General features: G+C 45.8%; 1 protein-coding gene across 1 annotated transcript; it reads left to right on the top strand.

Moving 5' to 3' along the window:
- The first annotated feature begins 20,517 nt into the window (after positions 1 to 20,517).
- Positions 20,518 to 24,269, top strand: LOC132250011 (prolactin-like). The gene is made up of 3 exons (XM_059726037.1): positions 20,518 to 20,624; positions 22,565 to 22,744; positions 24,126 to 24,269. The coding sequence occupies exons 1-3, from the start codon at positions 20,583 to 20,585 to the stop codon at positions 24,129 to 24,131; spliced, it is 228 nt and encodes a 75-aa protein (XP_059582020.1). The 5' UTR covers positions 20,518 to 20,582; the 3' UTR covers positions 24,132 to 24,269.
- Positions 24,270 to 25,602: the final 1,333 nt, after the last annotated feature.

Consider the following 25,602-nt stretch of genomic DNA (forward strand, 5'->3'; position numbering starts at 1 on the left):
GGTCATCCCTATTTAACCTTGCATTATGAAATGACTTCATCTCTCCCTTATAAGCATTAGAAATTTATCACATGATAGAGACACTGGTCAAAAAATAGTTCCACACATGTCCAGCTCAGGCTTGAAGCACACTTGTAATGACTTGTGCCACATGAGTCACAGTTGCTAATGGGCAAATATAAAATATTAACTTGTTAAACAATAGACTTAAGCTTGTCAGTTTGTATTTATATATTACACAAAACCAACCAAAAGGCAGATTTTCAGACATGAAATGACAGCTGGGTGCCTGACTCCAACTCCCACTGACTTGCATGTCCCCTATGTGTGCCCTTGAAAAATCTTCCCCTAAATGTTGTATTATATGGGACTATTAATTCAGCATATTTTGTGTGTGCACATACAAAATGCAGAATCTCTCATAAAAGAACATAAAGACAGGGAGTCAGATATGTTAGACTGAAATCAGCCAGAAGGCAGGGCAAGGTGGCACATTAGAGACAGTGTTTATTATAAACAATAAGCATAAAAGCAAAAAGCATATTGAAGCACGTTAGTCACTAAGTTGCCACCCTGCCCTAGTAACACAACTTTTTGTTTGTTCTGTTTGTCACTCGTATTTTATCTGTCATCACTTGTATTATAAATCAGGGCTGTCCAAAAAGCATTAATTTGCAAATCCTGTGCACCCACCCAGCCATCCCTCCCCACATCACTCTGGCTGCAGCAGCAGCAGCTGGGAGTTCCAGGTGCCCCCACACTCCTACAGCTTCTGCTTCCTGTCCCCATCCTAGTGGTGCACTGGGACTCTGTGGCATAGCCCAAGTGCCAAGAGAACCCATGGCCCATGGCACCCACACAGCATGGTGCAGCAGAAGCAGGGAAAAGTGCCCATATGGACTAGTGATGGGGTGGTGCCTGCACACATGCAGGTGTAGGGATGCCTACCCACGGTGAGGCCCAGAGAGCCTATAATTTGCACTTGTGCAGTGTACAGCCCATAGGGCATGCATGCAGCCCATAGGGCCCCAACTGCTTAGAAGTTAGACAGCCCAGAGGTAATTTATTATTTAGAGACTCAAGTGAATTTATGTGGGTTCTTTATATGTGAATTCGCTCTTATGCAATCAGCTTATTTAGACCCATAATTCATTATATGCGAGGTAAATTTGCTCTTATGCATAGAGGCCCCTCAAGCTGGGAGCCCAACCAGGTAAATCTGTGGGGGGGAGGGGAAAGGGCCATGGCCCTACTCACCCCAGCCCTGGCTGCAGCAGCCCTGGGAGTGGCCAGAGCCAGCAGGCTACAGCCGTTGGGCTGCACCGTGCTCTGCCTGTTCCCCTCACGCCTGGGCTCCACCTGTCCCCACTCACCTCAGCTCCTGGGCTGCGCCATGCCATGGTGCAGGCAGCTGGTGTCAGCTACTCCCAGGGGTGCTCCAGCATGGGCAGCGCGGGGTGCAGCACTCACCCCAGCCCCGTATACAGCAGCCCTGGGAGCAGCCAACACCAGCAGCCTGCAACAGGGCCCGGTGCAGCCGAGCAGCAGAGCTGAGTGGGGACAGGCAGAGCACGGTGCAACCCAGCGGCTGCAGGCTGCTGGCCGCTCCCACGGCTGCTGCAGCAGGAACTGGGGTGAGTGCCATTCTGTTCCCTCTGCTTTGCTGCCTTGTGCAACCCCAGGAGCAGCATCCCTCCCCCCACCCCTTCCCTAGTCCCAGCCTCACTCCCTCCCTCTCTCCCTCACCGCCATGGGAACCTATTCTGATTTGTTACATCGTAAAGTGGGTTCCCTTTATGCAAATTCGATTTATGTGCCATTCTCCGGGAATGCATGTACAGCATAAATCAAGGGAAACCTGTATTCAGTAGGGGCTACATATATGCTTACTGTAATGCCTGTACTTAATAACCTCCTCTGAGCCTGTCTCTTCTTGACAGCTGCTTTCATCCTTCAAGGCATACAGCTTTTCTTAAAACTTAAGCTTTATTTAACAAAGGAAGCTGGCAACTGATTCATTCAGTTATATTACTTCAGACATAACTATTTAGTCAAATGCTTAGTACATCCCAATATGGCCTTTTATGCTTTGCCTGTCATTGAAATACGAATTCATATGATAAATCTAACAACAGAAGCTTGACAAATAGATAAACAAGATGCATCATTAAATACTTTAGCCTCTACTTTGTGTGTTTATACATAAATACTCATACCCAGAGATATGCACATGTGAATATAATATGTATAATAAAAACAAATTTAAAAATAAGAAGACTGTTCTCCATGATTCTTTACTGGAAGCTCAGGATTTGCAGTATAGTCATTAAAGGTGCAATGGTTTGGTTTAAGGAAGAATGACAATCTGACAATGAACTTCCTTCTAAAAATCTTCCAGTGTTTGGCTCACTAACGCTAAACTAAATTAATTCTTGGCAATTAAATATCATTGTCAACATGTTCAGTTTGTAGTCTGAAGAAATAAGCATTTGCTAATGAGTCTCTTTACTGGTTCCTTCAAAGCTCACACGCTCCACTACCACATCTCTGACAAGTTTTCCTGATAAGAATAATCTGTTCTTAAAATCATTGATAGTTGGTGACATACAATTATCGCTTGTTTCTTCATGCCATATATAATTTGCCATGTGATCCTGTGATGAATAGTTAATTTACACACCAAATAAAAATACCTATACTTCTGAGAATAATCAAGAATGTGACCATGCAAACCATGATGACACATTAATTGCATGACTTTGAGAAGTACATAGTCAAGTAAATATCTTTTCCCCTTAAAAACACCTTTCAGTTACTTACAAAAGACATTTTTAAAAGCCTATTAATACTATAAGTAGTCTACCTGCTGCTCAAGAAACAAGGGGGTAACTGGGCCAGAATGATGATAATATTGCCTCTAACGGTTAAAATCAGATTAATTTTAAAATAAATCAATGAGCTTTCTGCTGCCAGAGGAGCAGAACCCAATGTCTTCCTATAAGGTTTTTGCACGTAGAACTTCCCATAATATGAACCTATTTGTAAGACTCTAACCTTCACATAAGGCAGTGACTAGCAGCAACACTCATTCATCATCTGCCAGACAGCTAGATTCATCTCCAGTGAACTTTAGGTGATTTCCCTGTTTCTTTCTCCAGTTCATTAACATAGATAGCAAATTAATAATGCTAAAACTAGCATCTCCTCCATATTTTCTGCATGCCAGAAAGATGCAAAAGCACAAATAACAAATGGACCCATGCATAATTTAGATCCAAAAGTAGATTTCAACATCCCAGTTTCAAGGCTTTGTTTGGTTAGTTGGTTTTCAGGTTTTTTGGCTTAAGACAATAATGCAGGCAAAGGATATTTGTGAAATTCAGACCCAGATTTCTGCATTCCCACACAATGTTCAAACATTTTATGTTGGTCCAAATTTTGTAAATAGATAAAACTCACCAACCTAAACCTTAAGGTCATAAGACCCATGGTACAGGAGGGCTGACTGCCCACAACAGAAGCCTAAAAGGGACATACACTACAGAGCAAGGTTGGGAACTAAGCAGACCAGGGGGAGTAAATAAGTACCTGTCCCTACTAATTCACAGACATGCCTGCTCTTCCTCAAGGAAACTTAGCATGGCTATACAAATAGTTTTAAAAGCCAGGTAAATGGGAAACTCAATTCAGAAGACAACAGAAATCCACATAGGGCTGGTCTCTAGGCCTTCTCTTCCACCAGGGAAACTGGAACCAACCTTTCCACTTGCTTAGAGATTCAAAAGTCCATAAATAAAATGTCTACTTATGAAAACCCAACTGAGAAGAGGGATGACATTTTCCCTGGAATCCTATCAGGATTTTTTAAAAGTCATCTTTTACCAGGACAGCCAATTCCCTGAAACCAGTTTATTTTCAATAAACCTTATACCCATCCTTTCTTAATCCTTCATGTTTAAGTTTGGACTGACACCGTGATATTCTGAGCTGACACTGACTGCAACCACATTGCCAAGTAAGTCAATTAACGCCTTCCTGTTGTGTTAAGTGTGGGGTTTCCATACCTATCACATGAGGTTTTGCTCTTTTCCTTCCCCCATTTTTTTAAATAATCTTTTTTTTCTTCCCTTCTCCCTACTCTAGACACTGTCAAACCATTTTTTATGTCTGTTTCCTGCAGTCTCCCTTTATCCTTTCACCTGCTTAGAGCAGGGGTCAGAAAAGTTTTGGAGCATGGGGCCTCTTCAACAGAGCCGAGCTCTGAGCCCAAGCCACTGCTGGCCCCACTTCCACTGTTGCCATTACCTTCAGCTGTCTCTCAAGTGATCTGTGCCTTTTATGAGCTGTTTGTCTCTTGGAGCAGCAGCATCTGAAAGGCTCTGGCTTGCTAACTAGTCTCTCTTTTTTGTAAGTTGTATCCAATCTTTTCCCATTTATCCTTGCCTACAATACCTATTGTTATCCCTATCCATTCCTTTCAACTTATTCTTCCCCCAAAATCCTCTTATTTGTTCTTGTTAGTCTGTCTTGATTCTTTCACCCCACAAAAAGAAATCTGTGTTTTCCCTGGCAGTACATCATCACTGTGCAGGAAACATAATGTATATTATACCCACACACACATTTTGCAGCACACCAAACATTATGAAGCGTGCTGGAAAGGCAGGTGCCAGGTCTTCTGGCAGGGAAGGGAGAGGGGGCAGAGGGAGAGCTTCAAGTTCCCCACACCCCAAACACAGATGCACCCTCTTTCCTGGCAGCAATGAGTCTTCTGCTGCTAGTGAGAGGAGGGAGGTGGTAGCAGTGCCTGCACCTGCACCACCACCACTGACCAGCAGCAGCATGACATTCTCCATCCCAATTTCAGCTTCCAGCATAAGCCTTCCAGTGCCAGAGGAGGAGCTGGATCTGGAAGCAAAGGAGCTGAGGGCCATAGTGAAGGAAATTCTGGGGAAGGAGGGGGAATCTGAGTTTGTGCTCCACACCCCTCAAAGTTCCCAGAGGCAGGTCTCCTTCTCTGAAAGGCACCTCAGAAGAGGTTGTGGGGACAGGTGACTCAGCTCCTGTTGTTGTGCCTCTGCCTGGTGAGGAGGGGGATAAGGCAGGATCCCCACCCTCAACCCAGAAGCATGTGGGTAATGTAGTGTGGGATAATTTTGAGGTGGCAGATGATCCCAGGTATGCTACCTGCCAGCACTGCCCAAGGCAGATCAGCTGGGGCAAAGATAAGAAACACTTTGCCACCACAGCGATGCTGCTGCATCTCAGGAGACGGCACCCTCTTGCCCTTGTTCCTCCTCAGCCTGGCACTGGTGGGAGTGTGCCCAAAAAGAAGTCCCCCTCTCGCTCCAAAGTCCCCGTCCCCAAGAAGCAGAGACAGGCCACCCTGAACCAGTGGGGGAAAGGTGGAGACAAAGCAGGGTGCATTTGCAAGGCAAGCAAGGTCACCCAGAGCATTGGGGAGATGTTTGCTTTGGATAGCCAGCCCTTCTCCTTTGTTGAGCATCCAGGGTTCAGGCGACTTATGGTGCTCATGGTCCCATCCTACCAAGTAGCCACACGCACCACCTTTAGCAGGACAGTGGTGCCCTCCCTGTATGAGGCATGCAAGGAGTACTTGAGGGACGAGCTGCAGAAGGCAGGTCCGCAGGGAGCCTTACACTTCACCTTGGACATCTGGAGCAGCTGGGGTGGAGATCATGCCTACCTCTCCCTCACAGGGCACCAGTGCAATCAGTCAGGGTGTTGGTGGGTTTTCCTTCAAGTGGAGGTGATGGATGAGTCCTTCATGGCAAGGGAGATCATTGTGGCCATGAACCGCATGGTGCAGGGGTGGCTCATTGGGCAGGGTGAGGTCACCCATGGGTTAATGATCACCAACAACATGGCCAATATGGTCAAGGCAGTGTGTGATGCCAACTTTATTGGCATCTGCTGTTTGGCACACAAGTTCCACCTTGTAGTCAGGGCTGCCTTGGAGAGGAACAGGGCTTACAGTGATGACACTATCACTACCAGCTAGCTCATTTCAAAATGCAGGAAGGTGGCGCACTACTTCCACCACAGTATCAAGCAGTGCAAGATGCTGTGGGACAAACATGCAGAGCTGAGCATCCTGCTGCACAAAACCATGCAGCATGTGGAGACTCAGCGGAACTTCACATACCTGATGCTGGAAAGGCTGGTCGAGCAACAGAAGGCCATCCATGAAATGGCCTTGCTCAGGGAGATTGGGATCAGAGGCCCCCTTAACAAAACAGAGTGGGATACCATATCCCAGATCTTGGTGGTCCTCAAGCCATTCCTCGAGGCCACTGAGAGCCTCTGTGCTGGCAATGCCCTCCTTAGCCAGGTGATCCCCATAGTGAAGGAGCGTGAGAATGAAATGGAGAAGTTCCTGGCTGGGGCAAGGAGCTTGCACCAGAGGTGCAGGCAACTGAAGGAGGGCATTAAAAAACAGCTGGATCTATTGAGGTCCAGTACGGTCAACGTGCTGGTGGGTATGTGTGACGCAAGGGTGAAGGGGAGCATCTGCAGCAGCAAAACCCTCGATCACTAGACAGAGGTGCTGGTGAACAGTCAGGGAGGCAGAAGGACAGAGGCAGGGTCGTGGAAGAGGGGGATCCGTTTTCCCATGCCAGCACGCCAACCACAAGCCAATCGCCTCCACCACAGCCGCTGCCAATGTGGACCAAGGGCATGGTTTCAATGTTGGGGTCCAGAAGCACCAGACCCCACCATCCGGCAGGTAGCGCAGAGGCATTGGTGGCTACCTATCTCACTGAGGACATGAAGCCACTGCACTGTGACCCCTTGGCCTATTGGGCAACCTGCAGCCAGGTGTGGCAGGATCTGACTACAGTTGCCCAGAAGCACCTGTCCTGTCCACCAACCAGTGTTCCAAGCGAGAGGGTGTTCGGCATTGCTGGTGATGTTGCAACACCCCACCGCACCTCCTTGGATCCTGCTTTGGTGGTGCAGCTGGTGTTCCTGAAGGTGAACCTCCCACTGCTGGGGTTCCCCAAGCTCCAACGTACAAACGGAGTGAGTGCCACCCTCCTCACTGAGCACCTATTTGCTTTTTTATTCGCTTTCAGAACCTACCATCCCTGCTGTGTTCATCCAAATCTGCAAAAAAATGACACTGTTATAGGCATTTTAGTGATTCCCCATTATAGTCTACGGCCATATCGGTGTTGAATCTCCAAATCCGAGCGGGCCGAATCGAATCAGGACAGTGATTCGAATCACCAAATCAAATCACTGTCCCTCCAAATCAGCCAAATCCAAAGTAAATACTTGCTGCTTAGCACAGGCCTACTGTGCAGTAGCATCCTGACATGGTTGTCAAGTGATGCTTATTGCACAGTAGCTCATTGCTACTGCACAGTAGCATCACATCATGGTTTGTGCCCGGCAATGCTACTGTGCAGTAGTAACAAGCTACTATGCAGTAAGCGTCTTGTGTAGGTGCAGCCAGTTTGAATAGAAAGAGGGGTCAGAAAAAGAACGGTTATGTGGAACTGATTCTCCTTTTCTTCTGTGCTAATCTTGCTTTGTGCTACTTGTGGTGTTATTATTGAAGCCTATATGACCCCAGTTCCCCTTCTTCTATCACTTTTTGTGCTATCTGCCTGCCAAAGGAAGCTGCTTTTGAAAATTGGGCCCATCAGAAGGTATTCTGAAAAGCATTTTCCAGGGGAGGATATTCCTGACACAGTTTCAATCATCATCTATGTCAATTGATCAAAACATTATGAAACGGTCAAGCTACATTGCATATTTTCTCAGGTTCCAGTCCAGATCAGACATACAGGGCACGTCTACACATTCACATTTACTGCACAGTAATCAAAATTACTGCACAGTACGAGCACGCAGCTACACATGCATGTCCATACTGAGCAGTAAATATGGTGACTTACGCTGACTTGAACATAAGTTTGACACCTGCATCATGCAGTTATCAAATTTACGCCCAATTAGTTACTGCGCAGTAGCACACGTGTAGATACCTTACCGTGCAGTAACACTGTGTGTGTGAACTGACTTGGGACTAACTTTAGTCCCAAGTCAGTCAACATATAGTATTAATGGTGCTTTAATGCCTGTATGTGTAGATGCTGGCCTATTCCCACTTACTGTGCAGTAAATTTAAACCAGCATAAATGCAGGTGTAGACATGCCCACAGGAACACAATGGTTCTAACCCAAAGAGTTTAAAACCCAAAGGTAAGGCCCTGGTTGACACTGCAATGTTGCAATTCAGTTTGTAACAAGTTACCAATATGTATATGTCTAAAACAGGGGCAGGCAAAGTCCAGCCTGCAAACCACATTGGGCCTATGACAGAGTCCATTTCTCAGCAGCCAGTTTCCATGGAGACTCCAGGAGTGGCAGAGCTGTGACAGCACAGGGCCAAGGTTTCCATGGAGACTGGCCCCAGCAGCATTGTCAGACTGCATGGCTGGGCAGGGAGCTATTCTGGGGCCAAGATCCCACGGTTGTGAAGGTGTAGTCCAGAGCTAGGGCAGAGCTGCAATCTGCATGCCCTGGGCAGGGGTATGCAGGCAGTAGATTGCAATTCTACCCCAGCTTTGGACCAAGCTGTCACCGCTGGAAGATCCCAGCCCTGGCCCTGGAGCAGCTCCCCACCCAGCTACGTGCCCTACCAGCACTGTTGGGTCTAGTCTTCATGGAAACCCTGACTGCCTGCTGTCACAACCCCACCGCTGCCAGGTTCTCCATGGAAACTGGTTGTAGTGACACAGGCAGGCACTGCTGGGAAATAGAGTCCAGCCACCGACTGGATCCACCATTTTGCCCACCTCTGGTCTAAGACCAGTTTGTGTCTACCCAAGACATGGTAAAGATTCTGTTAGTAACCACAGCATCTAGAAATGTTGTGACCCTGCAAAGGTCTCATCTGGTACATGGTTGTCTTCCTTTAATTGGTGTAGCATACTCGTTCTCACCAGTAAGTCTAAGCATCCTTGTAAAATTAGTTGGAAATCCTTTCGTCTTATCTCAGATGCACAGCCACTCCCATCCATCTGTCCTTCCTCCAACTCTCCCACCAATTCACCTTACAAAACTAGTGTCTAAAGCTTCATGGCAGGTTAAGTTCTCCACGCTGACTGCATGCCTAGCTGAAATCCACCCAGATAGAGAATCCCTCTGCACAACCTAAGTCATCACGGAGTTACCTATGGGTTTTCCACATAGGCTGTACAGGTTGGCACCTATAGCAAAAATTGGGGAGTGAAAGGGTGGGGGGAGGAGGAGCCACTGAACCTACATTTACACAGATCCAAGCATTCTAATAGTCCTTACAAGTGACACCCAGCAGCTGGGGTTTATACTCTTGCCCTAACAACTAGGACACAGGAAGGTGTCAGAAGGTCCTCATATTTTGGCACAATGACAATTGGCTTGGGTTTTTTTCACTTTTTCACTTTCATTATTTTTCACTTCTGCCCCTCTGCACTTCTCTTACATTCAGGCCAATTACTCAGGTTTTAGAAGAAGGAAATAAATGACTCCTTACACAACTGGGCCTTCTGAAAATATTGTTTGGACTGCATAATATAAATAAATAAAATAATAAATAAAATAATAATTTCAGATCTGAGAAACACCAAGAATATTTAAGAACTATCAAAATGAAACCTTAACCTACATTTCAGTAGTTCAGTATTTTTCTTTGCCATAAATTGAATATCAACATGTGCATGTAATATATTTACACTGGTTCTATACAGGTGCAATGTTATGCTTCACAGTTTTATAATAAATATATCAAATCTCATCCTTATCAGATAAAATACATGGCAGTGGAAGTGAATGTGTTGTATTCGTATGGTGAATTTTCCCACTGAGCTTTCATACAGAGATGTGAAGGACTTAGAGAAACACAGTCCATGTAACTTTAAACAAACAGCCTCTCTGACTAATCTAATTGCATCATGTTACGTAAGAAAGTCGAAAATTAACTGCTTATTTCAATCTATTAAATGGCTTCTGGTAGTTTGGTAAGAAAACCTGAAGGCTTTCTCACTATAGCTATGTTGTTATGTGGCTGCAGTCAGGGAATGATGGAAGGATAAAGCCCACCAGCATGTGGATATAAATAGATACAGAAGTCAGTGGTTTGAAAAAAATTAAGGAAGCAAAATTAAGACATGATTTTTAAGTGACACATTTTATGGATTCTAAATAATAATATTGCTACTTTAAGCAATGTACATTTAAAAGTTATAGACCATAATTCAGAAACCTCCTTCAAACCACAGAACAAATGCAGCAGAACACATACTATATGCAGCAGTCTTGCACTGGCAAGGGGATTTTTCCCAGAGAAGGACTCTTGTAGCTAGAGCACAGAAGTTAAGAGTCAAAGGACATGGGCCTATCTCAAACTTCCTGTGTCACTTTGGACAACTCAGTGTCTCAGTTCTGAGACATTCATATGTCAGTTCTGAGAAATTCTGCCATCCATAAATGGTTTGTGAAAAAGCACTGTCCAGTCCTTGAATAGAAATGTGTGTACTTCAGTTTTACATAATGCATTTCTCCTTGTCACTATGACCCTGCACATGCTGCAATGTAAACAGAGGCCAGAAAAAAGCCCCTAACGAAGCAGGGGAAAACTTTTCTAGCACAGGCATCATATAGGACTACTCCACATAGACTTCCTTGCAAGCCTCAGTGCAAGGAGTGCAAGGGATTGTACTAACATGGAAAGGAGAATACGGATAGACAGAAGGGATATCCATGGAACTTAGTAGCTGTAGGCCCTTAGACTGCCTTATAGTAAATGAAAGGGGATGCCATAAATTCAAGATACTTTTTGGTACCTAAATAATTCTCCAGGCAGTATGTCACAGGATCTCCAAAGGATATTTTCTTTGGGTTCCACTGCGTAAATGTCAATAGGGGGACATGCTCACTCTCTGGAACGCATGTCAGGAATGGATGGAATTTTGGTTCCACCCCATTGTCATTCACTGGCCATTTTACCTGAGCCAGTGATAGGGATGAGGTTTAGCAAGGAAAATACCTTTGGTATAAGCAAGCAGAAAATTTGTAGCCCTGTCACGCAGCAAAAGGGGGACACAAGAGTGTTTTTGAAAACATATGGTCTGGTAGCACCGGGTATAACTAAGGCTTTTGGACATTTCTTAGCTTTTAGATGTTTACAATTTTGCCAATCCTTACCTCTTTGGACTGAAGTTGTCTATGCTGAGTGTCTGCTGGAGACTGATAATTTTTTTCCAGCCATAATGGTCCAGTTGTATCCAAGAACCAGGCTAGGGAAAAGTGGGTTCTTTTGCCTGTAGTAAAATATATATATATATATATATATATATATATGGCAACCTCTACTTCAGAAAAATCTAGGGCCAAATTATATTGCCCTTTACAAACCCAAATGGTAGTTATCCAGTTGCATAAGTGGCATTTGTGGCAGTTGGATAAGATGGTTTAGACAGGGATGATCCTGCCTAGATCAGAGAGTTGAACTAGATGAACTCTTCAGTTCTCTTCTAGCTCTATGATTCTATGATTTGGAACTTGGGTTGGGAAGACTAGGTTTGGCTGGCCAAGGAGACTTGGATTGGGAGCTAGTAGATAAGCAGAGGAAATTTAAAATCTGACAAGGTAGAGAGAGAACTGAGACTGTCTAAACCACGAATTGATGTGGGGGACTGGGAGCCAGAGAAGATAGGGAACATGGGCAGAAAGAAGCTTACTAGAGGCTAGGAACAGATCAGAGGAGAACCTGAAGGGAGGGAAAATGGAACTGACTTGGCAATGAGACTGAGAACAAGATGAGGGAGGATTGAGGGAGTCCTCAATGGGAACAGCTGGACAAGGAGACTTACTGTGATGATAATGGTATTGTGAGGAGGAACTGGAGCTGGCAGACAGGTAAGCTGGAGTAGAAGGTTTTGCATTTGTAGGAGCAGGAGAGTATGTGACAATTAGAGCCCTGGAATGGGACAAGGGATTTTTAAGTCTCAGGGTACCATTGTCATCAGCAGATATCTATGGAATCCACAGACACAGAGTGATGGGAGCAGTGCTGGTTCACAGAGAGGATGGCAACTTAACACAGCTCTAAGTGGGCACATCTACACATGCCTATTGATGCATAGTTTCATAGCTGATAGGGTCAGAAGGGACCTGAGCAGATCATCAAGTCCAACCCCCTGCCATTGCAGGAAAAAGTACTGGGGTCAAACGACCCCAGCAAGGTGTATGTCTAACCTCCTCTTAAAGACCCCCAGGGTAGGAGCCAGCACCACTTCTCTTGGAAGTTGGTTCTAGATTCTAGCCACCCTGTGAAGTAGCGCCTCCTGATGTCTAGTCTGAATCTACCCTCTGCCAGATTGTGACCATTATTTCTAGTCACTCCTGGTAGTGCTTGGGGGAACAGGGACTCCCCCAGTGCCTGCTGGTCCCCTCTGACTAGTTTGTAAATGGCCACTAGATCCCCCCTCAGCCTTCTCTTGTGGAGGCTGAACAGGTTCAGGTCCCTTAGCCTCTCCTCGTAGGGCTGCTGGTTCTTTCTCCCCAGGTGCAGCACCTTGCACTTGTCAGTGTTGAAACCCATCCTGTTCTCATCTGCCCACCCCTGTAACCTGTCTAGGTCCAATTGCAGCCTATTCCTCCTTTCTAGCATGCCAACATCACCCCACATCTTAGTGTCATCAGCAGATTTGAACAGGGTGCTTTTTAACCTCCTTGTCCAAGTCACTGATGAAGATGTTGAACAGCGTGGGTCCGAGGACCGAGCCCTGGGGGACCTCGCTGCCCACATCCCTCCAGGTTGAAAATGACCCGTCCACCACCACTCTCTGGGTGCAGCCCTCCAGCCAGGTAGCGACCCATTTGACTGTGTAGGTGTCGACGCCACAGTCCCCTAGTTTTTTAATGAGATTGGGGTGAGAGACAGTGTCGAAGGCCTTCCTGAAGTCCAGAAAGACTACGTCCACTGCTACCCCTGCATCTAAGGATTTTGTGATCTGGTCATAGAAGGCCACCAGGTTGGTCTGACAGGACATGCCTCTAACGAACCCATGTTGGTTGCCCCTAAGCATAACCTCCCCTGCTGGCCCCTTGTGGACATGCGTCAGGATAATTTTCTCTCAAAAAGCTTACCCAGGATTGAGGTAAGACTAAGTGGCCTATAGTTTCCTGGATCCTCCTTCCTCCCTTTTTTGAAAATGGGAACCACATTGGCCCTTTTCCAGTCCTCTGGCACCACACCAGGGCACCACAAGTGCTCGTAAACCCATGCCAGGGGTCCCGCAATGACCTCTGCTAATTCCCTCAGCACTCTAGGGTGGAGATCATCAGGACCAGTTGATTTAAATACGTCCAGTCCCTCCAGAAGTTCCCTGACTAGATCCTCACTGACCCTAGGCCTGGGTGCACCTCCCTCGGAGCATGGCAATAATCTCTGGAGTTTATCACTCTGCAGCTTATTGCTGCCAGGTGCACATCTGCACATGCACCACGGATCACAGCACGTTGAGCTGGGGCAGAGCAGTCCCAGCTGGCAGAGGGCCACAGGGGTCAGCCTGCTGGCCTTTCACCCCCTCACACTCCTCCCAGCTCAACATGCTGCAGAGGAGCTGACTAGGGCACAAAGGTGCTTCAGTGTGTGGGATAGCCAGCAGGCAGCCCCACACTGAGCAACCTTGTGCCCCAGCCAGTTGGGACAGCATCAACACACGGGCTGCTGTGGAGTTTTTTTACTCTGCAGCAGGATAGTACTTGTAAATATACGGCCCTGGGGCCTTCTAAGTACAAGTACTATCCTGCTGCAGAGTAAATTAGTTTACTCCAGACTAACAGAGGTGCATATGTAGACGCTAAGATGTTTACTGTGCATCTAGTCTATTGTACAGTAAATGTCTCATGTAGACGTGTCCAGGTACTCCATTAGTTCATGTGGTAGATGTTTGTGAAGTGAAAAAAGATTTCCAACTATAACTGAGTGGGAAACTGTTCTCTTATCCCTTAACATTTGTAATATTTTAATAAATTTTAATCTTTTGAACTTTTTTAGTATAAAGCTTTATCTGAGTTGTGTACCCTAGTGACCCTTATCTGAGTTGTGTAAGAATGGCAAAGTAGAGCTAGAAACTGAATGTAAGCTTCCCACATCTGCAATTGAAGCCAGGGAACTGTGCTTGAGTATAGTGTTACAAGTTATATTGCTAAGTTCTCTGAAAATAAAACAAGTCCTATACATCTCAAATTAGACACACAAATTAGTGAATACTTTTCTCCTTAATCTCACTAGCTCTCCATTTCCCATCTGTATAATGAGAACAATCCCCCACCCTACGTTAGAGTGGTGTTGTGAAACTAAATTAATATTTGTGAAGCATTCAGCTACTGTTGTGAACAGTATCATAGAAAAGCCCATGAACTAAACAATGATTTGTGCTCATAGCAGGTTTGAACATTGTGCAGTAGTTAAGAAACAAGAGTCCATTTTGAACAATGAGAAGAAAACAAATATACTGAATAGCTATCTATTCAGTTGAATCCTATACACTGAATCAGTCAGGGCACGAATGAAAATATAGCATGTAACCATGTCATAATTATATTGACAAGAGAAATGAAATAAGATATGTGAAACAGATGATACTTCAGTTTTTAGCAAGGAATATGTTAAAATAAGAAACTGTTTCTCTAACATTTGAAGCTATTTAAAAAAAAAGGATGCACCAAAACAAAATGTTTGACAAATGGAGGACACATTTATCTTTACCATTTTTCCCTTGAGTTATCTTCCGAAAATAAATATCGTAAAATATTATTATGTCATTGAGAAACACATAGCCTGGTAACATCAGGAACTAGTCAGATATTAAGTGAACTGCAATTAAGGTAGTCCTTTATCCTAAAGGAATAAAAAACGTGGAACTTTGGTACCTCAGAAGTAATTCCCTTCTATAATGATGATTTCAATATAGTGGTAGGTGGAAACCGCAACTTAAATGAAACATTGCCTCAAAGTATTGGACTGTCCCAAGAAGAAAAAAGAAACCTCGAGGAGAAAACAAGAGGCAATTTAGAACCCTCTTTCCTGTTTTCTTAAAAGTCTTGAATTCTCCATATCGGCTATATTGAACATACTAAATATACTGTCAATATTTTACTTTCTTAAGATGGAGGCTATAAGGATATATTTTTGAGGTGAATATTTCCAAATTAAGACTGTTGGTAACACTTCATATTTTAATGCAGCTACTTACAAAAAATACAGACCTGGGGCCTGAATCCAACTTCATTCCCATTGATATAGACCAGAGAAAATCAGCTGAAGTCAATGGTGTTCAATCTTTTGGCGCTGTGGGCCAGATGAGTGGCATGGGGCCAATCCACGGGCTGGAATAGGGCCTTGCACTGCCTCTGCCCAACCCCACACACCTGGATTGGGCCATGCTGGCCTCATGCCCTGGGATGGGGTTTCAGGGACTTGTGCTGCTCCCACCTGCCCTGTGCTGCCCCCACCCAGATCGGAATGCTGAGATTGGGGTCCCATGCTGCCCCTGCGCAACAAGATTGGGCTCCTCATTGTACAAAAAATCACTACACAAAATCAGATTAGCACTCATCCCATGACTGCTCTGAACCCAGGAGCTGACTGCCAACAATATCGTTATGCAGATCAATAGTTTGAGCAAGCATATGCATTCCCTATGCCGGGACAAGGACATCAGATTTGTTAGCATTGGTTATTCACAAAATAGGCAGAATTCTGTTCTTATGCTCCCTGTAATGACACCAAAATCAACAAAGCAAAGAGTAAAAAAAATAAATTACAAAAGAAGTGCTCCTTCAGATGCAGAATATTGAAACACTGATTGTTCTAGTTCACTTCTATTATGTTCATTCTAAAGGAAAAAGCAATGATCTTGGGTGGGAACTCTTCCTATACGTATTCTGTAACACATCAGCTCCAACACAAATAACTCTATTGCTTCATCAGGAAATATGGTAAAAGAGTTCCAGGACACACAGGGTGCGTCTACATGTGCAATTAATTTGACTGAATATACTCAAATTGACTCAATTTGAGCCAGAGTAAATTAATCCCGGTGCCACTGTCTATACATGCATTTAAACTCAGTAATTTACTGTGCTACCAGATACCACTTGTATCTGATGTGACTATCTGGCAGCACAGTAAATTAGTCTACTGTGCCCTAATTGCCACTCCTGTGTAAACGGTCACATTTTATTGCACAGCAAATTAGTCTGCTATGCAGTAAAGCATCTCATATAGATGTGCCCACTGAACTTGAAATGCATAGCCAAATTTACTTATCACGTTACTTAACCTTGTGGTATGTGGTTCAGCCTACAAAATGTCAAGCTACCTTCTGGTGGGTAGGTATAAATTTCAGCACATAAATGGAAGTTCCTTAGAACTTAAAAGAAAAGGTGATGGCCCAATAGTGTTTTCCCAACTATTCTATACATATATGGCTCCATTTTTATCCAGTACTTTCACATCAAGTTGTAGTTCCTTGGACACAGGTATTACTTTGATGAGATCCTTGTAAGCAAGTTGGAGTGATGCTCAACTGTCTATATAGAAGACATTATTTAATACACTAGACAGTACATTGGCCATTTTCCAGTGACCATATACCACCATTTTATAGGTTGAGGAGGATGGCTAGTATTTGTACTTCTCCCTCCTGATCACCATGCATTATTCCAGGGTCTTCTCCTAGCACAGGAGAGACCAACCTGTAGCACGTGTGTCACAAGTTGCACAGATTGAGGAGGGGACAAGCAGCACAGTGACATTCAAGGCAGGCAACAGAAAACAGGGCAGCAGATTGGGCAGGAAGCAGAGAGCAGAAGAACTGATCAGAGAGCAGTGGGGGATTGGAGTGGCACTCAGGGAGGGGGACTGGCTGACTTGTGGCACACCTGCCAAAAAGGTTGCTCCCCATTGTCCTAGAACATTAAATCTCAGTCTTCACCAACTGGACAGTGCCTCACACTGGAGCACTGGCTACTATGTACTGCTGTAGTCCAGAGATGTAGTTAACCATGTTAGACTAAAGTTAAGTAGAAAACTTCCGCTACAGTACAAACGAACAACTGTTAGTTCTGCACATTCTTCTGTAGCAACAAGCAGGGGCATCAATGTGGCTCATCATCCAAAGCATTTATTTATTAGTGAAAGCCAATTTTAAAGCTTAAACCAAAGCACACTTTCTTGAAGTCCAAAGAACATTAATTATTTGAATTCAGATGTGGTATAAAGTGAATAATGACAGCTTTTAAACTCAAAACCTGAGGAAACACACAAATGCATATCTGTCAGAGTCTTAAAAAACCCTAGCTTAAGACACATTTTAGATTTTCCAAAGAAAAATTCTCCATTCAGTTTTATGAGGGAGTCTGAAGAGCTAGTAAACCATATTATTATTATTTGTGTTACACGGCTGCTAGGAATCCTAAGCAGGGTCGAGGGACCTATTCTGCTAGGTGTCATACAAATGCAGAACAAAGAATTAGTTCCTGCCCCAAATGAAATATAAGTATCTAAGTATAAGATCTAAATATAAGGCAAGAGATAAAATAAAGAAAAATGAGGGAATGCAAATCAACAACAATGATCAGCATAATGGACAGTGGGTCTCAACACACTAGTACCCTAGCCCCATAGCATAACAAAGCAGAGACTAGGACATGAGCCCTGGTCACCAACCCCTTGGTAGCAGTGAAAAATAGAAGTGGCTGCACTGCTGGATCAGCCACTGCCATGCCACCAACAGCACAGCCAGTGACGCTGCCCTGTCTGTGTGTTGCTGCTGCCCAGAGCACTGAGGTGTCACATTATGTGTCTTGCTCAAACACTATCACATTTTGTTTAAATCATCATGAGAAAGAAGAGTTTAATGAGGGATTAGTGGATAATGAAAAAATGTAAAGGAATCTCTCTTCTTAAGTCAGGCTAACTGGACTTGAACTTGGGTTTCCCAACTCTCAGGAGAATGTCCAAATCTTTTGAAGATGTTTCACTTTGCGTAGGACACTTACATAAGCAAAGAATACTGTATTCCAGTTCCTTGGACACTCAGGAGAAAAACAGGACACGTGGGCTTCAGCACTTGCTTCAGTGAATGCTTAAATATTTACGGAGATATTAAAAATGTCCTGCCATAGGATATCCTATAGGATGGGAGGGTTGAACTCTCTCTGGGCAAGAAAAGATACCGAACCCAGGTCTTTAACCAAGACGCACATCCTCATTGCTAGGTGACTGGGTAAAAAGGTGTGACAGAAGCTCCTTTTCCAACACATTTGTGAATCAATCTTTACATTTCCTTTGTTTTTCGTACAAATGCCTGAATAGGAAACATTTTGTATGTGTGTTTATGTGCTTTTGTGTGTGTGTGTGTGTGTGTGTGTGTGTGTGTGTGCGCCTGTTTGTTTGTTTGTTTGTTTGTTTGTTTGTTTGTTTGTTTGAAGATTCATTGGGCCACAGTAAAAAGCATGCCTCACTAGTCTAGTGGTCAGGGCACTTGCTGGGTTCCAGTCCCTGGTCCAGGAGCTGTCATGTAAAATGCTTCCTTTCTTTATCCCCCATCTTGAAGATGTAGAATTGATTTCCCTCAGGCAGAGAGGGCATTGAACCTACATCTCCAATATCCTGTTGCCTAAAAGGGGGGCAAGAACATTGCCAGTGTTGTCACAGTAAAAGAAGAGATCAGAAAAAAGGGCACAGACACTGACTTTCAGGTTCAGGGTTCAGAACTATGAATCCCAAGTGGAGGGAGCTCCTCTTGGTCATACTGAGCCAGGCATGTAAGCCCCAAATAAAGGCAGGGTTTAAGACACAGCCCTATCCACGTCATTTCCCTTTTAGCTCAGTGTTGGTTGGCCAGCTGCCGCTTACTAGCTGTTTTGAATCCCATTCTGAGGTACAGTCATGTAAGAGTGATGTTGTAGCCATGATGATCCAGAAATTGTGGGAGGCAAGAATTTCTTAGGGTGTTATATTTCACTAGACCAACTATGTAGTGGGATAAACTTAGACAAGCTTTCAAATGTAAGAGATCTGAGGGAGAACGTCTTACATTCAAAAGCTTGTCTAACTTTTAACCCAACTACATAGTTTGTCCAATAAAAGATATCACCCTAAGAAGTCCTTGCCTCTTACATCTCTGAGGTACATCTCTTTCCCCATGCATTTTAGAGAGCCTTGGCATCTCATGCGGTTCTGCGTTCCCCCTTGGGACCAGGCATGTAGAAGTTAGGCTTTGCCAGGCTCTGCATTGTGCTGCCTATGCCCCTTTTTAGATCTAGCCCAAGTGCTGTAAGGGATCATTGACTCATAAAGAAGTAGGGACCTCCAGAGGCCATTTACTCCAACCCCTGCCTAACGAAGGATCACCCCTATCCAAACCAACCATAATCTAAATTCGACATAAGACTACTGTCAGCCCTGACACAGCCCACACCTAAAACCCTGACCTGCTGCAGTGAAAGCAGGGGAACCATGGCAGCCAACTTTCTGTTTTTGTGGAGCGTTGTCAATAAACACTCAAGAGATCCCAGGTAGAGTGTCATGGCCCCACTACAGATGAAGGCAAAACCCCTCGCAGTCCGAACCAGTCCGACCGTGGGGTAAAATTCCCACCTGACCCCAAATATGGTGATCCTGAACAGAGAGGCAAGAGCCTGAAGTCCTCAGTCTTGGCTGTCGCCAGCACCCCGGTGCCTCTGAGGGAGGCTTAAAACCCCGCTGAGACACGGAGCAGAAAGGGGAGGGAGGGAGCAGCCAGGCGCGTCGGGGAGCCAGGCAACCAAGTGCGCCCTTAGCAGTGCCAGCCGTGCGCAGCGCAGCGCAGCGCAGGGCAGTGCGGGCTGCGTGGGCGCAAGCGGGTGCCGCTCAGCACAAGCGCGGGGCGCCGCCCGCTCTGGCCCGGCGTGTGCCCGGTGCTGCCGCCCGTGGCGGGCCGGGGTCCCCCTTGCTCCTCCCGGGAAGGTGTCTCCCGCCACGCGCTTCCCCGAAAGCGGCCGCGGGGGCCGCCCTGCCCCTGCCCCTGCCCCTGCTCCTGCCCCTGCCCCGGGGCGTGAGGGGAGGGATGGAGCCGAGCCGCGTCGAGCCGAGCCCCTCCCCGCCCAGGGCCCGCTCCCGCGACACCCCCGCCCCCACCGCCGACACGGGGCGGCCGCGGCTCCCCTGGGCGCATAAATAGGGGCCGCGGCGATGCCGGCGCCACCCGCCCCGCGCCATGAGCCCGGCAGGTGCCGCCCGGCTGGTGGCGCTGCTGGCCCTGCTCGGCCGCCCGGCCGCCGCGTCGCCCGCCCCCGCCCTGTCGCTGCCCCTGGCAGACCTGCTGGAGCGCGCCGTGCAGCTCTCGGGCAGGCTCCACAGCCGCGCCTCGGCGCTGGTCCGCGACCTGGCGAGCGCCCCGCGCGGGACGGGGCCGGCCTGCGGCTCCCCGCCCTGCCCGCGGGCCCGCCCGGCCGCCGCCGCCAGCGGCAACGAGCTGGGCAGGGTGGCGCGGCCGTGCCCCACGGCCGGCATGCGGACCCCCGACGGCAAGGAGACGGCCCAGCGCCTGGCGGTAAGGCACGCAAGGCCCTTGTGCGCGCGGGGCCGCCCGGGGCGCTTCCCGGCTGCCGCACGTGCGCGGACAAGGGGCGGCGGCGCGGGGCGAGGCGGGGCGGGGCGGGGAAGGGAGGGAGCGGGGGCGCCGCGCGGCAGCTCGGGGGGGGCTCCGCGGGCAGCTGCCGGCGCGCCCCGGGGAAGCGTGTGCTGTGAGTGTGCCCGCGCGCACACACCTGTGCACACACGGACACGTGCGTGCTTACACACGCGTGCATGCACACACGCACGCAGATACACGCGTATGTACACTTCTCTGCGTCCACGTCGTTGATTAAAACCGTGACCGTGCTTGTATTTCAAGCCGATCGGTAACAACACAACGGTAACCCGCAGCTTCCTTGGAGAGGGAGAACTTTTCAGAAACGGCGGAGTTGACAGCTTAACTGCTACTTTCCAAAGCGACTTGGACATCTAGGACTGAGCTCCTTTTCACCTAGTAGCTAGTCTCAGGTGCAGCTTGGGACTAACACCAAGGGTGGAAACAGCCATCGCCAATGGCTTGGGGTGTGCTACCATCAGTTTTTTTATGGCAGCACAAATTGTGAGCAAATAGATGTTGCCACTCGGTCACACCACATCAAAGGAAGATCAGCGGCATGACAGAAGGCAGGAAGGAGTAGATTGCTGCTTATTGCAACAGATGTCTGTTAGCTGCGTTGTGGGAGAGGACCCCCAGCCTGAGATGGTCGCACTCTCCAGCCACCCAGGGCAGGGGGCTTGACCTCAAGCCAGGCTTTCCCTGCTTACAGGGGGGCACCCTGGGGGAAGCTGGGGGTCTCTGCTCAGTCAGCCTCATCCCCAGGAATTACAGGAGTGATTATGGTAAAACAGGGCTGCCTTTCCCCACTGTTAATCTGAAGTCAGGCAGAAGGCAGGGTAGATATGCACCTTATAAACTAAATCAGAGATATATATATAGCATAAGCCTTTGTGAACACAAGGTCACTTCACTTTGTGAGCTTGGGCTCACGAAAGCTCGTGCTACATCTCTGATTTAGTTAATGTATAACAGTGGTTGGTGCCCAGCCTTATGGTCCCACAAGCCAGATCCCATGCAGGGTTGGTCTATGGGCTGGATCCTATGTGGGGTCAGTCCATGGGCCCAATCCTGAGCCACCCTGATTCAGCCGTGCACAGCCCAGTTAAGATCCAGCCATGCATCACCCATCTCCTCAATCCAGCTGCCTGCTGCACCAATCCAGTCCCTGTTTGGCCCAGTCTATCTGTATGCTGCCCACCTACCATTGCCACATGCCATAACAGTCTGGCAAACACAGCCATGTTATCCAGCCTACTGGGCTCCCCATGGGTTTTGTTTTTTGGTAGCAGGGGAAGGGCAATTACCGCTGTAACCGCTCCCCTGCTGCCTGATTTCCAGAACCCTGGGGAATCCCACAGGCTGAATGATATAGCTCCATGGGCCAGATGTGGCCCATGGGCCAGGGGTTGAGCACCCCATGTCTAATAAGGTGCAAATCTACTTTGCTTTTTACACTCCCAAATCACTTGAGCACTTGAGAAATTTTCCTTGTAACAACTCAGCTGTTTGGCTTTTTGTTTTAATGTATTGTTATGAAAGAAAGGGTGTCTGCTTTGTAAATCCAAGTTTTGATATAGTTTAGGTGTAACAGAATTAGATCTTAAGCCACTCACAAAGGGGTCACAGGTAGAAAATCACTGTGTTTTGTACATACTAGCTATTATATGTTAGTAGTAAAAAACAGTATTAGTGGGGAAAAATAACTAATAGCAAGACATCTGAGCTGGGTCACCAATGCTATATATCAACATTTCAAGTCTGTTCAGACTGTAAATGTTATCTACCAGCGTGAGTGTGAGTGCTCGTATGCCTTGTTACAAACTAAAATGAAAATTCTTTCATATTTTGTTTTCAAGAGAGAAAAACTCACTCACCTAGTACGGAGACTCCTGCAAGCATGGAAGGAACCACTTTCTCACTTTAGTCAGATGATTAGTCATCACCAAGAATTATCCAACGACAGCCTTCACAGAGCAATGCAAATCAGTAATATGGTGCATGAGCTGGAGATTGGAGTAGAAAAAGTAACAGAGAAGGCAAGATTTTCAACCTCTTCTGTATTAATTCAAATTATATTGAAATATCAGTGAGTACCTGGGGCTACTTTGACAGAGCCTTTGGATGAATTGAGGCCCTGGTTCAGCTAGAGCTTGAAGCATGCGAGCTATAACTGAGATTCTTCAATCTGTTGCTCACATGAGAGTTTTTTTATTAAAATTAGAATGTTATTAAAATTAGAATAACTCCTATTTTCTTAATTGGTTTCTGAGCAAACATAAACCATTAGATTAACAAATCAATTTGACACCTGTATAGCGGTGATAGTCATCTATACACAAGGTTCATAAAATAGCTGCTAGGAGTGAAGTTAAGTGTTCACTGCAAGAATATTTGATTTATAAAAAATATCCAAACATGGCTGGAATGTGCAAGTAGAAGGGATGGAACCATTCTGAGCCTCAGATAAGTGGTAATAATGACATTATATTTCTGTGTAAGTAACTTAGATGTAGGTAGACTGCAATGGGCATTTAAATTAACATTTGCAGTTTTTCATTCTGTCTTCAGATGATTGTTGTGTCACTGTTCTAACTAAAGGCATGTTCCTAAAGCAAAACTGTATTCTAGGATAAATTCTACAAGAGCATATCTATACCTATCATGCCATTTATTGAGTTATATAGCTACTTGCATAATTGTTTTAACATCCTATAGAAAATTATATGCAAGTTCCCTTGTTTGGTATGATTATATTTGCAGCTCTCTAACATTCTGTTACCAAATAAAGGGCCTGATTTTGTATTTCTTCTGCATTTACGATGCCAATTAAAATAATTTGAAGTTGTGGCTGACCAAGAAATATAGAACCAGGCCCATTTACTTTATGTAGTTTGTTATTTACTTTATGTATTTTACATTACTTGGGCAGGTCCAAAGGGGATTTGGTGCTTTCTGAGGTCACTGGTGAATGCTGCTGCCTCTTTTCCCCTCCTGCTGGTTGCCTCAGGGGGCTGGGAGAGAATTCCACCTCCTCCCCACTCCCTTCCCACTGCTACATTGAGGGGCTTAAGCCTTCCTCAGAGACATTGGGTGTAGACTGCAGCTAAGGCTGGGGATTTTGACTAGGGTATGCCAGTGCTCCTGCTGGGACTTCAACGCAGAGGTTCCTGGCTAGAGGGTCTTGCCTCTCTGCTCAGGGTTAAACTGATTGCCACATCTGGAGGCAGGAAGGAATTTTATCCCATGACCTTTACAGACTGTGGGTATATTTACCTTCCTTTGTAGCAGGGGAAAATGGTCCTTTTCCTAGGCTCCTTTGAATGTATACAGGCAGTCGTCAACTTACAGCGTTTTGAGTTATGTTTCGCACTTACAACGTTTATAAATTGACACCCTGTTTCAAATTTCTGACGTCAGTTTTGACTTTACAACACTTGATCCGATGCGATGCCACACCAGCGAACAAGTTTGCTGCATTGCTCATCTCCCTGGAGAACATCTATCCAAACTTCCTTGGACACTTTCTTTAAGAAAGCAGACAAGACTCCAGAAAAACCTGCAGGCAAGTCTCCTGAGAAGACTCTAGCCAAGAACCCTTCAAAAAGTCCAACCAAGAGATTTTCAAAAAGTCCTTCCAAATCAATATGATTGCTATTTACAATATAAATACATTAATGTAGCTACAATATTCATTTATAATTGATTGAGTACAAAATTCTGGGATATTTTTAGTAAAAACAGAGTATCAGCCTTGGTTCAGGAACCAATCCCCCATTTATAACATTGCTTCTTATGAGAAAATTGGTTCCGAGTTACAACATTTTGACGTAAGACGCAGTTTTCAGGAACCAACTGTCGTAAGTCCGAGGACTGCCTGTATTAACAACAGCAGGACATTGGCCACCATAGTCTCCCTACTTTACCTGTGCCAGTGTTGCATCTTGTGTCATGTCAGGGTTGACTGGGTAGTTCTGCTAAGAGGTTAAACAGTGGATTTGTATGGGATATTTGGATAGGAATGATCCTTGTCAGGCACAGGGCTGGACTAGATGATGTATGGATGCCCTTTCCAGCCCTACTTCTCTATGATTCTCTGTGTAGAGTAACTCAGTAACCTAAGCATGTCTTGCTAAGTGAATAAGTGATTAACACAATATTTGACATTTATTGTGACATTTGACATTTTGCCTTTCCTTTTGATGGAAGCTGCACCGACATGCCAGTGAGTTCAGAGAGCACACTGTGCATGCACCACACAGCTGAAAGGAGGTGGCCACACACACGCCTGGATCTGCTGATGCCATAGTCATCTCTGGGGGAAGGGAGATACTAGAGTTTGAACACAGGGTGCACATCTTACCAGTTAATCCTCTGGGTATTTGTATCCCAATTTGTTTAATTTTACAACAAATTTGGGGAATCATCAAAATAAGATTCTTTGACACGGCAAGCATGTTCATGTTGTACATGCTATTAGTGATTCACAAATAGTAAAGTATAACAAGAACATAAAGTAAGAAATATCAAATTGAAACTACTTGCTGCATAAACAGTATTATGACTGTATTTTTCAGTAGTTCAGTGATTCTGGGTTTGATCCTATAAAGATTTGGTGAGGACTTTCAAATCCCATTGTTTTACTAGCAAGTGGGATGATCAGCACTTCTTAAAATCATTCAGAAAGCTGCTAGGTAAATCACTACAGCACAGCCTACAAGTTTGAAGAAAACTGAGCTATGACATTACCTGCAGGTAGACCAGTCCTATTGAACACTGGTCTTTACTTATTACTCTCCATGAGGTGTTATGTTGTTGGTAGTACTGCCATAGTTTTGCTTCCAGAGGCTGCTTCATGCTAAGTCACCACCTGGTGTAAGCGGGGTAGCAGGTAATG

This window comes from Alligator mississippiensis, chromosome 4, assembly GCF_030867095.1.
Source record: "Alligator mississippiensis isolate rAllMis1 chromosome 4, rAllMis1, whole genome shotgun sequence".
NCBI classification, from domain to species: domain Eukaryota; kingdom Metazoa; phylum Chordata; order Crocodylia; family Alligatoridae; genus Alligator; species Alligator mississippiensis.